The sequence below is a fragment of the Bacillus rossius genome, chromosome 1 (assembly GCF_032445375.1).
Source record: "Bacillus rossius redtenbacheri isolate Brsri chromosome 1, Brsri_v3, whole genome shotgun sequence".
Taxonomy (NCBI): domain Eukaryota; kingdom Metazoa; phylum Arthropoda; class Insecta; order Phasmatodea; family Bacillidae; genus Bacillus; species Bacillus rossius.
The window spans coordinates 286,126,061-286,142,741 of NC_086330.1; the positions used below are offsets into that span (position 1 = coordinate 286,126,061).

At 35.9% G+C, this 16,681-nt stretch overlaps 2 protein-coding genes across 4 annotated transcripts in view; one reads left to right on the forward strand and one right to left on the reverse strand.

Annotated features, from left to right (window-relative positions):
* Positions 1–104: 104 nt before the first annotated feature.
* On the reverse strand, positions 105–15,438 carry LOC134527691 (LDLR chaperone boca). The gene is made up of 5 exons (XM_063360597.1): positions 14,913–15,438; positions 13,157–13,231; positions 4,484–4,644; positions 2,516–2,660; positions 105–1,818 (listed from the first exon to the last, which is right to left on the reverse strand). The coding sequence occupies exons 1-5, from the start codon at positions 15,063–15,065 to the stop codon at positions 1,741–1,743; spliced, it is 612 nt and encodes a 203-aa protein (XP_063216667.1). The 5' UTR covers positions 15,066–15,438; the 3' UTR covers positions 105–1,740.
* Positions 15,439–15,492: 54 nt separating this feature from the next.
* LOC134527690 (serine/threonine-protein kinase 11-interacting protein) overlaps positions 15,493–16,681 on the forward strand; it is a 101,829-nt gene continuing 100,640 nt past the window's right edge. For all 3 annotated transcript variants that reach the window (XM_063360594.1, XM_063360595.1, XM_063360596.1), the window contains exon 1: positions 15,493–16,466. In XM_063360594.1, the coding sequence (XP_063216664.1) occupies positions 15,725–16,466 (742 nt within the window). In that variant the 5' untranslated portion in view covers positions 15,493–15,724. The remainder of the gene's footprint in view (positions 16,467–16,681) is intronic.

The window sequence follows — 16,681 nt, forward strand, 5'->3', positions numbered from 1 at the left end:
TAAATATTAGATGCAATAATCAATTAACATTTTTTTAAAATAGGAATCTAAAATACTTAAAATTTAGTCAACCTTAACTTAAAGGCGGGGGAAGGAGGTAAAAAGGCAAAATGTGTCCGTAAAAATTTCTCTCTCTACGTGGTGGTTTACCATATAATATATTATGTGCTTTAAATTCTTAGGTATATAGTAACCAACAAATTTTCTCTGTTGAAAGGAAGTTTTCAAACACAGTGTTGCTTACTATATAATTTTAGAGTTCACTGTTTAGCAATAATGACTTTTTTTTAGGACACTAGGCCTTATATACAAAAAAATAACAACATGCTGGAAGACAGACTTTTTAATCACCCATGTTGTTTCTAAAGCAAAAAGAAATAATTGCATTAACAAAAGAAAATTCCACAAATAGTAAAATATAAATGCAATAAATTCATAAATTATAATTTTATGTGAAATACCCAACATAATTTTCAAACTAAGTTAATATCTTGCAGTACATTACAATTTCTTACCACACAATAAACTGTCTTGTCCAAACAAAGAAAAAAAAAATTACAATCTTATTTTTTGTAACAATAATTATCACTGTGTAATTGAAAATCATTCACATAGGTTAATTAAATCAAGTTTTGCTACCAACATTAAAACTATTTTCAATATGAATATAAAAAAAAACATAAGGAATTTCACTGTCAAAGTTTCATATGGGTATAAAATAACTCTAGAAAATACTTATGAGTTGTTATGACTAGGGTTAGGAGTTTTCTGCGATCGCGGAATATTTCGCAGAATTACAAGAGTCCCGCATAATTGTAGAATCACAGATTTTGCTGTACCTTTTTTGTCCATTTTGAGTACGGTAAAAATGCGTGCAAGGGTTATGTTCTCCCAAATAATATTTTAATTATTATGGGCAGAGTGAATAATTTCCAAACATTGTATAAAACATACGTTTTCATATAATTAATGCGGCAATGCCGTTAAAAAATACAAGTTTGAATTACCAAAATATCACGTACGGCAAAATAAATTTCGTTTGCAGAGAATCAAAAGATAAGATTATAAGAAGAGTAGCAAATTGAGCGAGCGATCCTACCGGCGTTTATGAAACGACTGTAGTCACAGTCGATGGAAATATGTGCGCATCAATCGACTAACCGATCGATAAAAGGCTTCAAATACGACAGAATGACCTTATGGCCGTTGGCGCAAGATGTAGGCCATACAGCATATTAAAAAATAAAAATATGTATATAGATGCATCGTGATCCACTAAAGTAAATGAAAATGTCTTACGTAAAGTAAATACGTTTTTAAAGAAGCCAGCGGGGGTAAAACAGCTATTCAAAATCGTTTTTGTTAGCTCGTTGGAAAATCTGGCTTCTTTAGGTTGTACATATATACATGTTTCAAACATGATAAACTATTTTTAATAAATTGCAGAACTTTACACTTTTTATCACAGAATTTCTTGTTTTCTTTCGCAGAATTTGTGTTTCACTATCGCAGAATTTTGGCCTTTGGTGTGCAGAAAACTCCTAACCCTAGTTATGACTAGCAAGTACAGTTCCCATTTTTCAAACCAAAATCTTGAACTTATAAATTAAATCTGTCAGATCAACAAAATGCTTTTCCTGAAGCTAATTATAAATATATATAAAACATACATGATGTTAACACAATGCATTTTTCTGGAATCAGTGGCAAAACTCTCATCAGGCAATCAAAAGTAAAATTTTATAGCTCTTCTTTTCGCTTCTTTTTCTTCTTTGTTTTCATTTCATCTGTTTTTTCTTCTGAAGCTGCTGCTTTTCCCTACACATGAAAACAGATACATCAGTAGGGATCCTATTGCCCCCACCCCCAACTCCAATAATACACACTAGAAATAAAAATTACAACTAGAGCGATAACAAAAATAATCTACTTCAGACAGCACCTGACCTTTTAAGTTAGTCCATTGTAAAAATTTATTATTTTACATTTTTTTTAGTGACTGGCTGATTTAACTTCTGTTGATATGATGTAAGAAATGCATTAAAAAAACTTTTTAAGGGACTATTATTTTATCAAAATTTTGGACTGTACCATTTATTTACAGTAGTCTTTTACACCATCTTGTAAATAACTTAAATATTAAAAATTTCCCAGTCTTGTACAAAAAAAAATTAAGAGCACAACAGTAAACGAATGTCTGATGTATTTTCTTGAGAAGAAACAAAGTAATGTTTTCTTTCATGAGATAAAAAAAGAAAAATAGGATGATTTTTAATTATAGTAGCAACTGTGACAAAAATTTAATGCTATGTTATAATGAGGCTGGCTTTGAAACTGTATTCAAAACTAAGTTATAAAGAAATACTGTATCAAAAAATGGTGGACGAGCTGGGATCGAACCTGGTATCCTAACGACATGAGCGATGTGTTGGTCATCATGGACACAGAGGACCCTCAGAGTGCAATCAAGCAATCAAGCAATCAACCAACACCTATTTAATTAGTTTTAACTAACCTCTGGTGTATATTTTCCAAAGTAGGATTTATTCTCTATGACAACCTCTTTGCACCTCTCTTGTTCAACCAGATAATCTTTGGCGTCCCACGCCTGCGCACCGTCTTTGAACAGGAAGATACTTCTGTCGTCTGCCACCAGATACCTGCAACACAACAACGGAGGTGCTGCTATTCTGGTTCAAAAAAAAAATTTCGGCGGAGGAAACGAGGCAGATAGTGAGCTGGCGTTTCAATGGGGTAGTAATCCAACCCCCCCCTGCCCACTGTAACCCAATACATTCCATCAGTGCATATTTCGCTTGTTGTCAATGTATTATTTTTTTTTTATGTATAACATGATTCAGCCAATATCTCTGTGCAAACTTGCACTCACAAAAATGGACCCAATAAACAAAACTAAACACCCCTAATTGTCTCTAATGACCGCGATGTAAACATATACAGTTCTAATTTGCTTGTTCATTCAAGCAACAGAGAAAAAAGTATTTAATAAGTATGGTAACAAGATATACCTTTATAAGGAAATCCACAGAAAACTAAGTTAATAAAGAACTCTACCTATGCCTACTGGGATCTTGTTTGCACCGATGAGGCTTAAAGCCAAAGTAGCACCTAAATGGTCGGAAATGTAAATTACGAATGAAAACATTAGTACAAACAATAAAAGTAGCAAAATAAAATAAAATGTGAGCAAGTCTTCCGGTACTCGCCAGATACATGTAACATCTAACCTCAGTAATGAGAAAATTCATGTTCTCATGTACAAAATACATTCATAATATGAAATTAGAACACAAATTTAATGTAGAATTCTTTAAAATAATGCCAAGCTTGTTAAATATACGAAAACTGAGTTTTCAACTACATTTCTTGACGCAAATCACACATAGTTTCCGCACACATTGCTAGAAATTGCTGCCAGAGCAGCTATGTCGATTATTGAGTCATTTTATTAGCAGACCAAAATTTTAAACTATATAATGAAACGACTCTGATAAAAGTGAAAAGACTTGAAAAAAAACTAAACCCCAGTTTTGGACCCGATTTTTGAATAAAAATTGTATTAAAATACTGCCCATCTTGTTAAAATTCCCTAAACAGTTGATAAAATAAAGTTTCCCTTTGAATTGTGAACTTTGGTGCACCCCATCAGCCACAGATGGAAGCACCATGGTTACACATTTCGTTCCATTCGACTTCAGTTTCATTCACGAAATTACTTCTACCAAATGCAGTTAACACAGAGCTAAGATGTTACACATTAATATAAACTTTTTTTTTGTTGCTACATTTGGTGTGATCTACCACTTTTACTGCCCGTAAAAGTACTGTACATTCCGTGGCGCTTTTATTGGTATTTCATCTTCTCACAATTTTGATAACCAGCTTCTGCCAATGGCAGCACCCACTAGGGATTACAATATTCTGTGCATCGTAGAAAACTACAGTTTCCACTGCAACTATTATGCTTACCTAAACTAATCAAATAATGTGTGGCCTAAAAATTATTTTTTTAAGTTCACAGTGTCTCTAAGACTTGGCTTAACCTGCCTGTTGGATCCTTTTTGCTAACTCCATATTTTATGATGATATATTTTGAAAATGTGGCTATGGGAGTAAAGTCATATGCATCACCCAGCAAGGATAAAAACAAGAAAAAAAAATTATAGTGCATGATCATACTGCAATTAGCTAAACATGTTTGTTACGAGTATTTGTGCCTTTTTTTTTTTGCCCAACAGCAGATAACTTACTGGAATATATCTGCTGCTAAGATTGCCAATATATAGTAATATGCAGTGGAAATTGCAATAAAAAGGAGATAATGACATTACAATGCAATAACTCAACAATTTGGTTGAAGTCAAGCCTTAGAGAGGATTTTTACAGTAATATAAAATGGATCTTAAAATCATTGATAGGGTCTTGTGGACTATGTCACTTTCGCGAACTCCTGGAGCCGCACCGTTCTGCTTGGATGTGGCTGTTCCAAAGGCTGGTCTGCCAGAGTTTCGTCAGCGACTCTGTCTCGTCCCGCGTCGGGTCGCCGCTCACGCTGACAAACACCATTAGAGTGCGCCCCTTCTTCGACACCTTCAGTATGTTCTCAGGGTTGGACATGTCTATCTGCGGAACGGACAGTCACTCAATCGGTAAACGTTCAAACCTATTTGAATTGTAGTAATTATCTGCACTAATTAAGAAAACTACAAACACTATAAAAGTCAGGGAAATCAGGACAGGAAATCACCATGACCTATAGTAAGGGACAACCCCAGGATTTTCTTGAAGCGACTTCAGAAACAACAGGAATTGGGAATCTTAAAAGAGATGGGCAGAGATTCACAGTAGTGTCTACTCTACCAAGTCTCTCTTAAAATAATAATAATAATAATAATAATAATAATAATAATAATAAATAAAACCAACACTTTTATTTTAGTTCTCAATTGATCTCTGTAGTGGTTGTTTTGAGACAGGAGAGTAAGTTTGTTACGTTTCAATTATTTGCAAAACATCTATAGGTAAGTTGGTATATTCACCTCAGTATATTATTAGTGCTATGTTAACTATTTGTGATTTTGTTTCCGAACAACTTGTATCAATTGTGGTATTTTATTAATAATGAAAATAATTTTGTAGTTAACAAAACAAGTACTGTTGTGATAGCAACTATAAATTAACAATAAATTAACTGTTTTACTGTTTGCCTGTGCAGTAACGCAGGCGCTGTCTTGCGAGAGTCCCTGTAATTGCAAATGGCTTACCTAAACAATGACAGTGGACATTAAAATCAGGACCTGTTGCGGGGGAAGAGCAATTAAAAAGCGTAAAATATTGATTTGAAAATTGGGTAAAATTATTACGTCGCAGCTTTTCCATAAATTAAATAACAAAATTCAGAAAATACTTTTTTTTTTTGCACTAACAATGTTCTATAATTTAACCTGAAAACAGTGTTTCTAAATTCCTACTTTGTGAGAATTCACCATTTATAGCTTACATTACAATACCTGTGCATCAGTGGCGAGGCGTGAGGTTTACATGAGGGAAAGCAACTCCGTTCACCCCAAAACACAGTGGCGGGGAGGGGGGGGGATCCGGGGGCCCTCCCCCGGGAAAATATGGATTTCAAGGTACAAAAGGGTGCTATTTAAGCAGTTTTCTTAACTGAACATTGACTATTCCACAGGTAGAAAAATTGACATTTTTTTTTAAAATTATAAACTATTTTTGAAAAATAATAATGTTTGGCATACATTATTCTGATAATAAAATACCTACTCTACATTATTTATATACTAAGTGGGAGTGTAGTATCATCGATATCTGGTACAAAATATATAGACAACACATGGCAAAGTAAGTACTTAAAATAAAGAGAAGAACCTCATAAAAATGTACTAGAATAGTAAAAATTAAATGTTGGTACTTTTTGTACCAACACAAAAGAAACTATCTTCATACATGATCAGAAACTCTGTTAACTGGTATGTGTACCAAGAAACTGGCACGTCAATCATTCCATTCCTGAAACGCCACAATTAAATATTTTTCCTAGCCTAAATTATTTTAAGTGTATAGGGGAGGGTCCAGGTTAGGGGAGGACCTAAGTGTGTCTCAGGCCGAAGCCTATACACTCTACCATGCGGGTTTTTAACCATGCAGGACAAGGGCGCGTGCATCGTGTGCTATTGGGGTTTACTGGCCAGCCATGGCTGCAATTGGCGCCATGACTGACGCCCCATTGGTCGCCTAGCTTAAAAGCTAGCTAATGTGACCCAGGTAAAACCCTGGGCCGGGTCATGCGGGGATCAATTAACATGCATTAAGCAAGCAGGTAACTACTGGACAAGAGGGAAGAAGGGTCCAGGTAAGAAGAGTTGGAGGGGCTGAAAAATCAACCATGCTGGAGTTGGGTGCTTGGGCCTTGTGGCCCGCATTTAAATGTTGGGTACTCCTGGGTTATTATTAGCCAGGGGCGCATGCGCCCGGGCGACTTCACTCATCAGCCCAGCCCAGCTGCCCAGGCAGCCACAGTCAAGACAGAAGTGGGCAGACGAGCCAGTAAACCGGCTTGAACTGCGGGTGCACGGGGCGAAAGGCAGCCTGACATTGCGCCATCTTATCTTCCTTCTTCCAGTCAACAGCCAACGACCTTTGAAGTCAGGGTGGGGGTAAGTCGTTCAGGCGAATGAAGTATCTTGCGAGTCGGACCCTCTTGTCCTCCAAATTCCCGGGACGGTTGAAGATCGTGCCGCCCAGGCTACCACTGGCTCCAACAGGGCCCCAACTTGAAGGCGCCGCCATCGCTTCCTTCAGAGTTCCGATGCTGTTCAGTTCCGTTGCGCGCGCAGCAGTCCACAGCTCCGCAAGTTCCAGCCCACAGTTCGTCTACACTTCACATTTTTTCAGCACATCGAGCTCCCCTACGGTGCCTTCGCCGACGGAACTGCTTCCTGCCACGCGCCGAGCTACATTCAGGCTACCTTTCACCCCAATAGCCATGATAACGACTCCACAGGCCGGCCATTGGTCTGCGGACTGCTATTGGTTATTCACAGTCACTCCAGCGAGATTGCAACTCTCGAGATGCAATCCCGTAACCGCCACCCGCGGGACGCGGTCGGTAGCAGTTGGCACTGTAGGCCGCCTCCCGTACGCCCACAAATCCCCCACGCACTGCCAGCCTTTGGTTACCCAATAGGGCGCAGAGAACTCCCAGCCAACAGCCCGCGAGGTTTGCGCGCGCCCCGAGAGACGACCGCCGACTGAAACGCCACCTTACCACCTGCCCTGCCGAATTGTAGCGGACATAGCCGAAGCAGTCGGCGGAAGAATTCCATCGTCTGCTTCGGCCATGTTCGCTTCAGTTCGGCAAGAAAGCGCTACCTTCGTAGCTTCTACCACATGTTTTTACAGCCAATCCCCTCCTCGAACCTTTGTACCATGGCACCCCCCTTCCGAAAGGAAACTACTGCGGCAGCCTTCTTGCTGAAAGCGGTCCTACCAGCGCTTCTAAACCTAGCAACGCTTCTAAAACAGCATGTTTTATGTGTCAACGAGTTCTTTTCTTATAGCGCACAGTATTGGGTCCCAAGAAGATAATGTAAAAAATACATACACCTAACTGCACGAGCCAAAGTAAAATACTATTCTGAATAAAATATTTATTTAAAAAATACATTGTCTGGAAACTGCCTGGGCAAGCACTGCTTGCCTTGCTTGCCCTGACGAGACGCCACTGCTGTGCATTGACGCAGCCGCCGCAATTTTTTGCTTTCCATGTGGGTCTGTGAGTGTATGTTTAAAGAAATTGAGTCAAATTGTGAGAATGGTTGATTAGGTTAGCTACATTAAAAATACTTTAAAACATTGTGGATGTTTGATTATGTTAGTATAGCTACATTAAATATGCAGTAAAATATTTTTAATTGTTGCTTAGGAATTACCAATTTAAGATGTAGCTATTCTGACATAACCAACTGTTCACACAATTTCACAGTAATTTTAATGTAACTAACCTAACCTAACCTAACCTAACCTAATAGAACATTCTCAACATTTGAATAAGTTCTTCACTGAGAATAAGTTAGATTCAAATATCAGATTCGTTTTTAAATGTGTACCATAATTGTAGTACTGTACGTTAAAAAGTATCAAAACTAACCAATGACTTGGTGCAAGAACGACATATGTAAACCAAAGCTAAAAATGTTATTTTAAATAAATAAAATTAGTATAGAACCCTTTTAAGAGGAATATATGTACATAAAAACGGGAAAAAATATATATCAATTAAAAAAGCAAAATGTAAACCTATTTTATCAGATTTCAATGTTTTTCAACACTAGCCATCTAAGCTATATTAAAATAATGTATTATACAATAAAATGGTGCAACATTCCGCTTGGTGCAAAAGTTTAAGGAGACCCTTGTCTACACCACACATATTGCAGAACCGGGTGACGTGGCACCATATTTTACCAGTACCTCACCCTAGCATTCTATGTGCTTCATATCTGGTCAACCTTGGAATTAAAAACATCATAAAATAAAATAATAAAGGGTTTTACATTCCTGCTGTACACATTCTTTCCTCTATCAGACCATATATCTTATTTAGACTATCTTTTTATTCACAACATTTATAATTCCATACTTAGAATTCCCCAAAACAATTCTCGCCTCCTTTCTAGTGTATGTACTATTTACAATTACAATGATCTTATTTAAAGCCTCTTCTCAAATTATAATAAACACAACACAAGTCCCTAAATCTATAAAGTTTTGTCATTAAAGTATTGATCTACATAACTTTATTTGGTTGATCCAATATAAAAAAAAAATGTATCTAAATATATAACTCATAGGTGACTGACTGACATAGTGATCTATCAACGCACAGCCCAAACCACTGGACGGATCGGGCTGAAATTTGGCATGCAGGTAGATGTTATGACGTAGGCATCCGCTAAGAATGGATTCTGCGGAAATCCGATCCCAAGGGGAGTTTCGGGGGCGTAATATATCAAAATTTCCAGTTTTTGGTAGGAAATCACCATAGCAACAGATGTTGCTTTGTTGATGCTTCATTCGTCTCTATGGCAACGACTATTTCATTGTTAGTGCAGTCATCACCGTTGAAATTTTGCAGGTACTTAAAATTTTTTTTTTCAAGTAGGTATATATATTTTACAGACTTGAACTTCACAGTAATGTTCCTTATGTTATGCAGGATGACATTTTCCGAAAATTAGTTCCCATGGGTGGTTAAAACCAGGAAACAGTGGGTACTTTGTCTGCATGAGAACAGGATTTTGCATTGTTCATGCCTTCTGCGTCTCCATGGCAACGGGCATCGCGCGGCAGTGGCGTACCCACAAGGAGGGGCATGTATAATGAGCGGTGCAAGAGTGATCTGCCTGTAGACTGCCGTAGCGAAGTACGGGTACATCAGTTGTACGTTGCGTGCATGAGTCGGGCAACCATCGGTGCTATTCATTTTCTCTCCGGTACATTATACAGCATTGTAATAAATTTTAACTGAATATTTTTTATTTACCATTACTGTAAATGGGAGATGTGGCTTAATTTTTTTCTATTAGTATAGCCGTGCGAAGCCGGGTCGGGCAGCTAGTGTGTGTGTGTGTGTGTGTGTGTGTGTGTGTGTGTGTGTGTGTGTATATATATATATATAACGATACTAACCTGATTATGTACACAATATAATATGTTCTGTATTTAATTGTTAGCTACTGTAACAATACAATTCGTAGATCCTACAGTATGTAATATAGTATATTTTATTTTGTCATTTGTTATTTTTTTTGTACTTGTTTGTTTTTATGTTCGGTGGCTATCACCTTGGCTCATTGCTGTTGGTAGTCATCTCACAACATAAAATAAATAAATAATTATCAACAAGTAAAATTATGTCATTTGTATTCTTACCTACATTGGATATCAATACTACCATTGTTTCTATGAACTCAATAAAAATGGCTGTTACCTACTGCATACAGAGTAGGCCTAAATAAAAGTATGCTATTAAATTGAACTCTCAGACCAGCATTGGTAAGAACATATGTACATTTGATTTTATACTTGTAACCTGTTTTTAACAAGTGAGTGTCAAGATAAGTGCAGCACTTTGAAGGTAGAGCCGTAGTTGTTTGTGATTGTTTAAATTAATTTATTGCAGAACTACAATTTTGTAACTATAATATTTTTAATTTATTCTCAAATAATCAAGGGATTAAGCTATCATTACAGCTAAACAGGCTAAAAGTATTGATTCAGAATTATTGACATAGAAAGTGTTTTATTTTATACTTATAGCAAAGGTTACTCAAAACTAAGAGGAAACCTTACATACTTACCTAATTATGAAAATATAATCTATATTCTGAAATGATGCCAATATCTGTTTTACTGCTGTTCTTCCTGATTAACTTGGTATACAATTTACACTCGTATGTTACTAGGCGTTATGATGAACTACATCTTCCGTCCGTCCGTCCACAAGCCGAGCAATTCTTAATCATGCGCAGGTCTGTTATAATATTTTTCTACTTGGTTGCCGTCAATTTGTGACTAAGACAAAAATTTTGAAGGACATTTACGTTGTTAACTTTTGCCACTTTGACTATCATGCACGCTAAGCACTTATAAATGGTTGAATGACTGAAATTGTTTTTAAAAATATATAGTTTGCATTTATATACCTATATCATGCACATTTTCAAAGCTTGGCAATGTTTTGACAGACGGACAGAATTTTTGGGCCATATGATTAGCTGCAAGACATATGATTGAAGAATGCACAGATGAAACTGACGATAGTGAGTCCAATCTTACTTTCTAGCAAAAGTAATTAACTTGGTTTTATTGGTACTTAGGGAAAACAATTTACATACACATGAATAATAATTTTATTAATTTCGTTTTTGATTACACAATGATAATTGTGTAATGATTTTTATGATTAAGGCCATTAGTTATATATAAAAGGATGTACTAGAAAAATGCATTAACATATCAGACAAAAATTTCATCATTTTAGTACAATGTTTATGAAGTTTCAAAAGGCTTATCAAATACAAACAATAACATATATAAATACAATTTAAAATAATACAGTTCTTCAAATAAATTACAATATTTGTTGTGATCATAAATCAAGTGTGTATGTGTTTTCATTAGATAATTACAAACTAAAAGGAAACATTTACAGGTATTCATATTAAACTCATTACAATGTATTACAAATGTTCACAATTAAAAGATGACAATGTAACATCTCCCTGTGCAAAGTAAAATGTTTTTATAAACACCTGAAGGAAAATCAGTTAGTTTAATATCTACAGAGACAGAGTTTATGTCCAATAGAAAGTTTTGCATCGGTGTGAACTTAAAATGTATTATAATATGTATTGTAAACAATATAACATCACTAAGTTCTAGGCAACTGTTACTGCAGAGCCCTAATCAAGGACAAACAAAATTCTACCATAAAATGTTTTAGTAAAATCTTGTCCGCTAACAAATTCCACTTTGTTACAAAATTTTAACCTGAAGAAATTTTTAAATAAACAGGTTCAGGAGGTCATAACAGTGGTCTTGTTACTGGAACTGTGGCTGAAAGAAAAATGCATAACAGGAAAATTGATTCCTTACATGACAATCTGGGAAACGTTGGCTACGGATCTCTCAAGCTTAGCCAGCACAGTAAAAATTAACAAAAGCAAATACTGCAAAAATAAATTATACTGTATATTTTTGGATGAACACAAACTTCAATTTTTACTGTGCTGCACAGTGGAAACCAAGAGTAGGTGTTGAGAACTTATCCTTATACTTTTGCACCAAGCGGAATATTGCACCCTTTATTCTTTTATTTTATAATAATTTTTATTTAATTCCAAGGTTGACCAGATATGAAGCACATAGAATGCTAGGGTGAGGTACTGGTAAAATATGGTGCCACGTCACCCAGTTCTGCAATATGTGTGGTGTAGACAAGGGTCTCAAACTTTTGCACCAAGCGGAATGTTGCACCATTGTTATTTTATTATAGCATTGATGGCTAGTGTTGAAAAACATTGAAATCTGATAAAATAGGTTTACATTTTGCTTTTTTAATTGATTTATATTTTTTTCCCATTTTTATGTAAATATAAACCTCTTAAAAGGGTTTTATACTAATTTTATTTATTAAAAATAACATTTTTAACTTTGGTTTACATATGTCGTTCTTGCACCAAGTCATTGGTTAGCTTTGATACGTTTTTATCGCACGGTACTACAATTATGGTAAACATTTAAAACGAATCTGAGATTCGAATCTAACTTATCCTCAGTGTATTGTAATGTAAGCTATAAACTGTGATTTCTTACAAACCAGTCTGAATTTTGAAATTTTGTTTTCAGGTTAAATAGAGGAACTTTGCTAGTGTTCAAAAAAGTATTTTCAAAAATTTATTTATGGTAACTTAAAGCTAGACATAATAATAGTACCGAAAATTAATGTCACTTGATACCTGTCGCTACTAATTTTAACGTTCCTGACATTACGGGGGCAAGCTGTTTGCAAGCACAGTTGGAATTCATGCACAGGTGAACGTAAAAATGTAAATTGAGAAAATTAACCTGCATTTATAGTTGTAAAAATAAAAAACTTTTTCTATTATGTACAAATATGTTTTCATTATTAATAAAATAGCATAATTGACACAAGTAGTACTGAAACAGAAGCACACATCATTAACATGATGCTAATGATATATTACTGCCCTGAATAAACAATTTCCCCTATAAAGTTTTGCAAATAATTGAAATGTAAAAAACTTGCTCTCCTGTTTTACAATAACCACCAAAAGGTCACTAGAAGTAAAAAAAAAAAATTGATTTGTAAAGTTTTTTTTTGCAGCAGCCCTGCTTCACCGCCACGGCAACATCAAAATTTGGTTGCAAAGCAATTGGTCAAAAGTCAAATGCAAATGAACACACACGGCTGCCTTCCTTTTCTTTGAGTCAACTACGTGATACTAAAGATATATATTTTTTTGATGCCCAGTTAGTTTTTTTTTAATGAAATGTCAATGGCTGTCTTAGTTAAAATAATGGTCTTGCTTACCTTACTGAAATCTATCTTGGGCTGTGGTCTAAGATGTTCTGGTAACTCATCTTCCTCCAAAGGTTCCTCATCTTCCTGTCAAAAACTCAACTATTTAGAGTTAGCTCTGTTTCTAATGTAACACATGTAATACAACAACTCACTATGAAAATTAAAATATTCACCAATATATATAGACAATTTTTTTCTAATTTAAAACTGCAGGGTTTTGGGTTCTATTAAGGTCAGTTCTACAATGAAATGGAAGCGAAGACAAATCGCACAAACTGAGATGGATCTCACATAACGGAGTATATAAAATGGCACGTATGCGGACATGGATTCGTAGAAATTATCCAGACAATGCTGAGCTCTTTGTGTATGTTTCTGTGCGACTAATAGAATCAAAGTATTTCGCTGCAGTAGTAGCCATGTTTGCTTATGTTCTGAATATGTTAAAACTTTTATAAAGTTCAAGAATATATAGTGTTCTGTTATTACGTAGTGGTTTATTTTTATTATATATGTAAATCCTGACTAACGATCTGAGAGCCTAATTTTTTAGTAATTGTTACGTATCACGTATCCAAGTTTATCACTTGATCCTGATGGCATGTTTCTGTATGACCTGACCTAACAAACCGGGACAAAGGATTAACAGTAGGAACTCATGTAATTTTTTTTTTACTTATTACTTGCACAACAATATCCAAATAACAAATAAAACTTTAAAATTTGAAATGTTAAAAACTCACCTAAGTTAGAGGCGGGTAAATAATGGTGAACGCCGCAAGAAAAAAAATTCCATACTTGTAAACAAGAAACAATGGTGTATGCAGCATGAATCCACAGGTATAGTGATGAAAATTTAAAAATCTGATATATCCTAAAGTATTTGGAATTTCTTATCTCCGCCGGGTTTAATGAAAAGAGGAAGTTAAAAAGCATAGAATAAAAGTATTTTTGGAATTTTTAAATTTTTTTTAACAAATATCGCCCAACTTTGAAAATTAAAAAATTAGATATCTCCTAAAGTATTTGGAATTTCTTATCTGCCGGGTTTAATGAAAAGAGGAAGTGAAAGAGCATATAATAAAAGTATTTTCGGATTTTTAATTTTTTTTTTCTCGCACATACCGCTACTCTACACATTTACCTAATTCAGTAAGTCAGAAGATCCTGGACATAACAAAAAATTACAATAAAAACAATGCAAGTGAAAAAAAAATTCATTTTCGGATTTCTTTTGATTTGAGAATGCTATCGTAATTCATTGTTAAATCACAATTTTTGTTTTATTCAGAAGCTTTCGATGTACTAAATTAAAACAGCAAGCAACATGCACCAGGATTAATGTATTCAGGATCATGCCATTAGGATCAAGGGATCGACTTAGATATGCAATACAAAACTTTTACCAATTTTAAAAAAAAATATATATATATATATATATATAATTAAGTTTTATAAATTTGGTTGCCATTTGTTACATTTACAAACATTGTGGAAGCAGCCGATGCAACAGTGAAATGATTTCACCCCCTCTATTATTAAAATCTGCACCATCCTGTTCCTCAGATAAGAGTAAGCATGGTTTTTATCTCTGTCCACAGGGTTAAATTTTTTTTCTTACCATTACAAAGGCTAACTGAAGGACAACTGTAACATATGAACAATTAAAATCGTGACTGTTGAAAGTAGTCGTACACTAAACCCCATGTGGGTACAGAATAAACATAAAAAACATATTTTATGATAAAAAATAAATGATCATTACCTCCCATTGATCTAGAAGTCTTTCTAAGTCAGCTTCATTGTAATCTCGTATATCTTTCTTCGCCCAATCGGGTTTGTTACTGTCTTGGGACTTTTTAGCCCAAGAAATACCAAAAATTGTAATGTAAACACACAAGGTTAGCTTAATTTCCATTTCGAGCCAGTTCAACTGTTAAATTGTTTTTCAAGTTCGTAATGACAACGAAGTTCAAAAAAGTAATACAAAATTTAAAACTTTATTTTTTCTGAATTTTTAATACCAAAGCATTGTACATATTCGTAACACTTCCAAAGTCTCAGCCTACCGCACGGTGCACGGCTACAGCAACGTCAAACGTCAAAGTATGATTACAAAGCGATTGGTCAAAAGTCAAATGCAAATGAACATTTACAGGCTGCTTTCCTTCCTTTCGAGTTAACTACTTTATACTACCGTTAATTTTATTTTTGGTTGTTTCTTTACACTACACAATTATTTTATGCACCTGCTATAAAATTTGCTCTATGCTAGCTTAGAACACAGTATAAAATCACGTAGTCAATAATTGTACAGTTGGTTCTACAAAACCATGGAGAAAATAAACATCAGTATAAACAGTACTAAATAGACCTATCCGGAATTGTTAATGTATCCTAATGTTTTTATAATGAGTGACGTTTTGAATGAACAGCTGACTTGTGTTTACGTCGTAAATAATGCAATTTCATTAACTAATATCTCTTAATCATTAAGAAAGTGATAAAAAAATTGGGTAATATGTTTTAAACGTAAACTGTTTATTTTATCTGTCGCATTCAAGCGATGCACCAGAAATGGATATGTCAGATATATGGAAACTAGCCCGTTTACTGCGTCAGAACGGTGACAAAGTCCTGAACGAAGGAAGCAAGTTTTCTCTGACTGCGTCCTTGCTACGGAAGTTGAACGACGCGTTCCTGATAATTGTTGACCGCGAGGAGCTGTGCAGCGCGTTCCAGGTGGTCTCCGTGAGCCACGAGCAGGATGAACTGTTTCACAACTTGCACTTCCTCCACGACTTCGTGCAGAAGGTACTGGCCTTAAAGGTGGACCGGGACTACCCCGCGCGCGCGCCCCTCTCCAGGAGCTGCGCCCTCAACGTAGCCAAGTTCAAGAGCCTGAGGTACCTGGAGATTAGGAAGGTGCCTGTGCACAGCGTCACCGGGCTCCAGGAGCTGCGCCCCCAGCTGCACGCGATCGTGTGCGTGCAGTGCGTGCACCGGCTGGAGGAGCTACTGTCGCGCTGCGGCGGCGACCAGAGCGGGGACTCTGCGTGGGACGAGCTCCGCGAGGCGGTGTTCAGCTACAACTCGCTCACGTCGCTGGACAGCTCCCTGTCTCTAGCCCCCTGGCTACAGGTCCTGGACCTCAGCCACAACAACTTGAGGACCGGGGAGGGGCTGGAGCTGCTGCCGTGCCTCCGATATCTGAACCTCGGCTACAACTGCCTCGTCTCTGTCCCCGTCCTCAGCGAGGAGGCGTGCACCAAGCTCCAGACACTCATCCTCAAGAACAACTTCATCGAGAGTGCTGCTGGTAAGAATCACTGCTTCAGGGGCTGCAAAATATACATTAGGCCTACCTATTCGTTTAGCTGCTAGATTTCAGGGTAAATGTTCCTTATTGCTTATCTAGTTGTATTTTAAAATAAAATTTTAAATAAATAAAGGAATTGGTTGTGTTTGTGATACAAAGCTATATAATTACCAAAATATATTTGTATTCGAAAATACTTATGTGTAAAACAATGA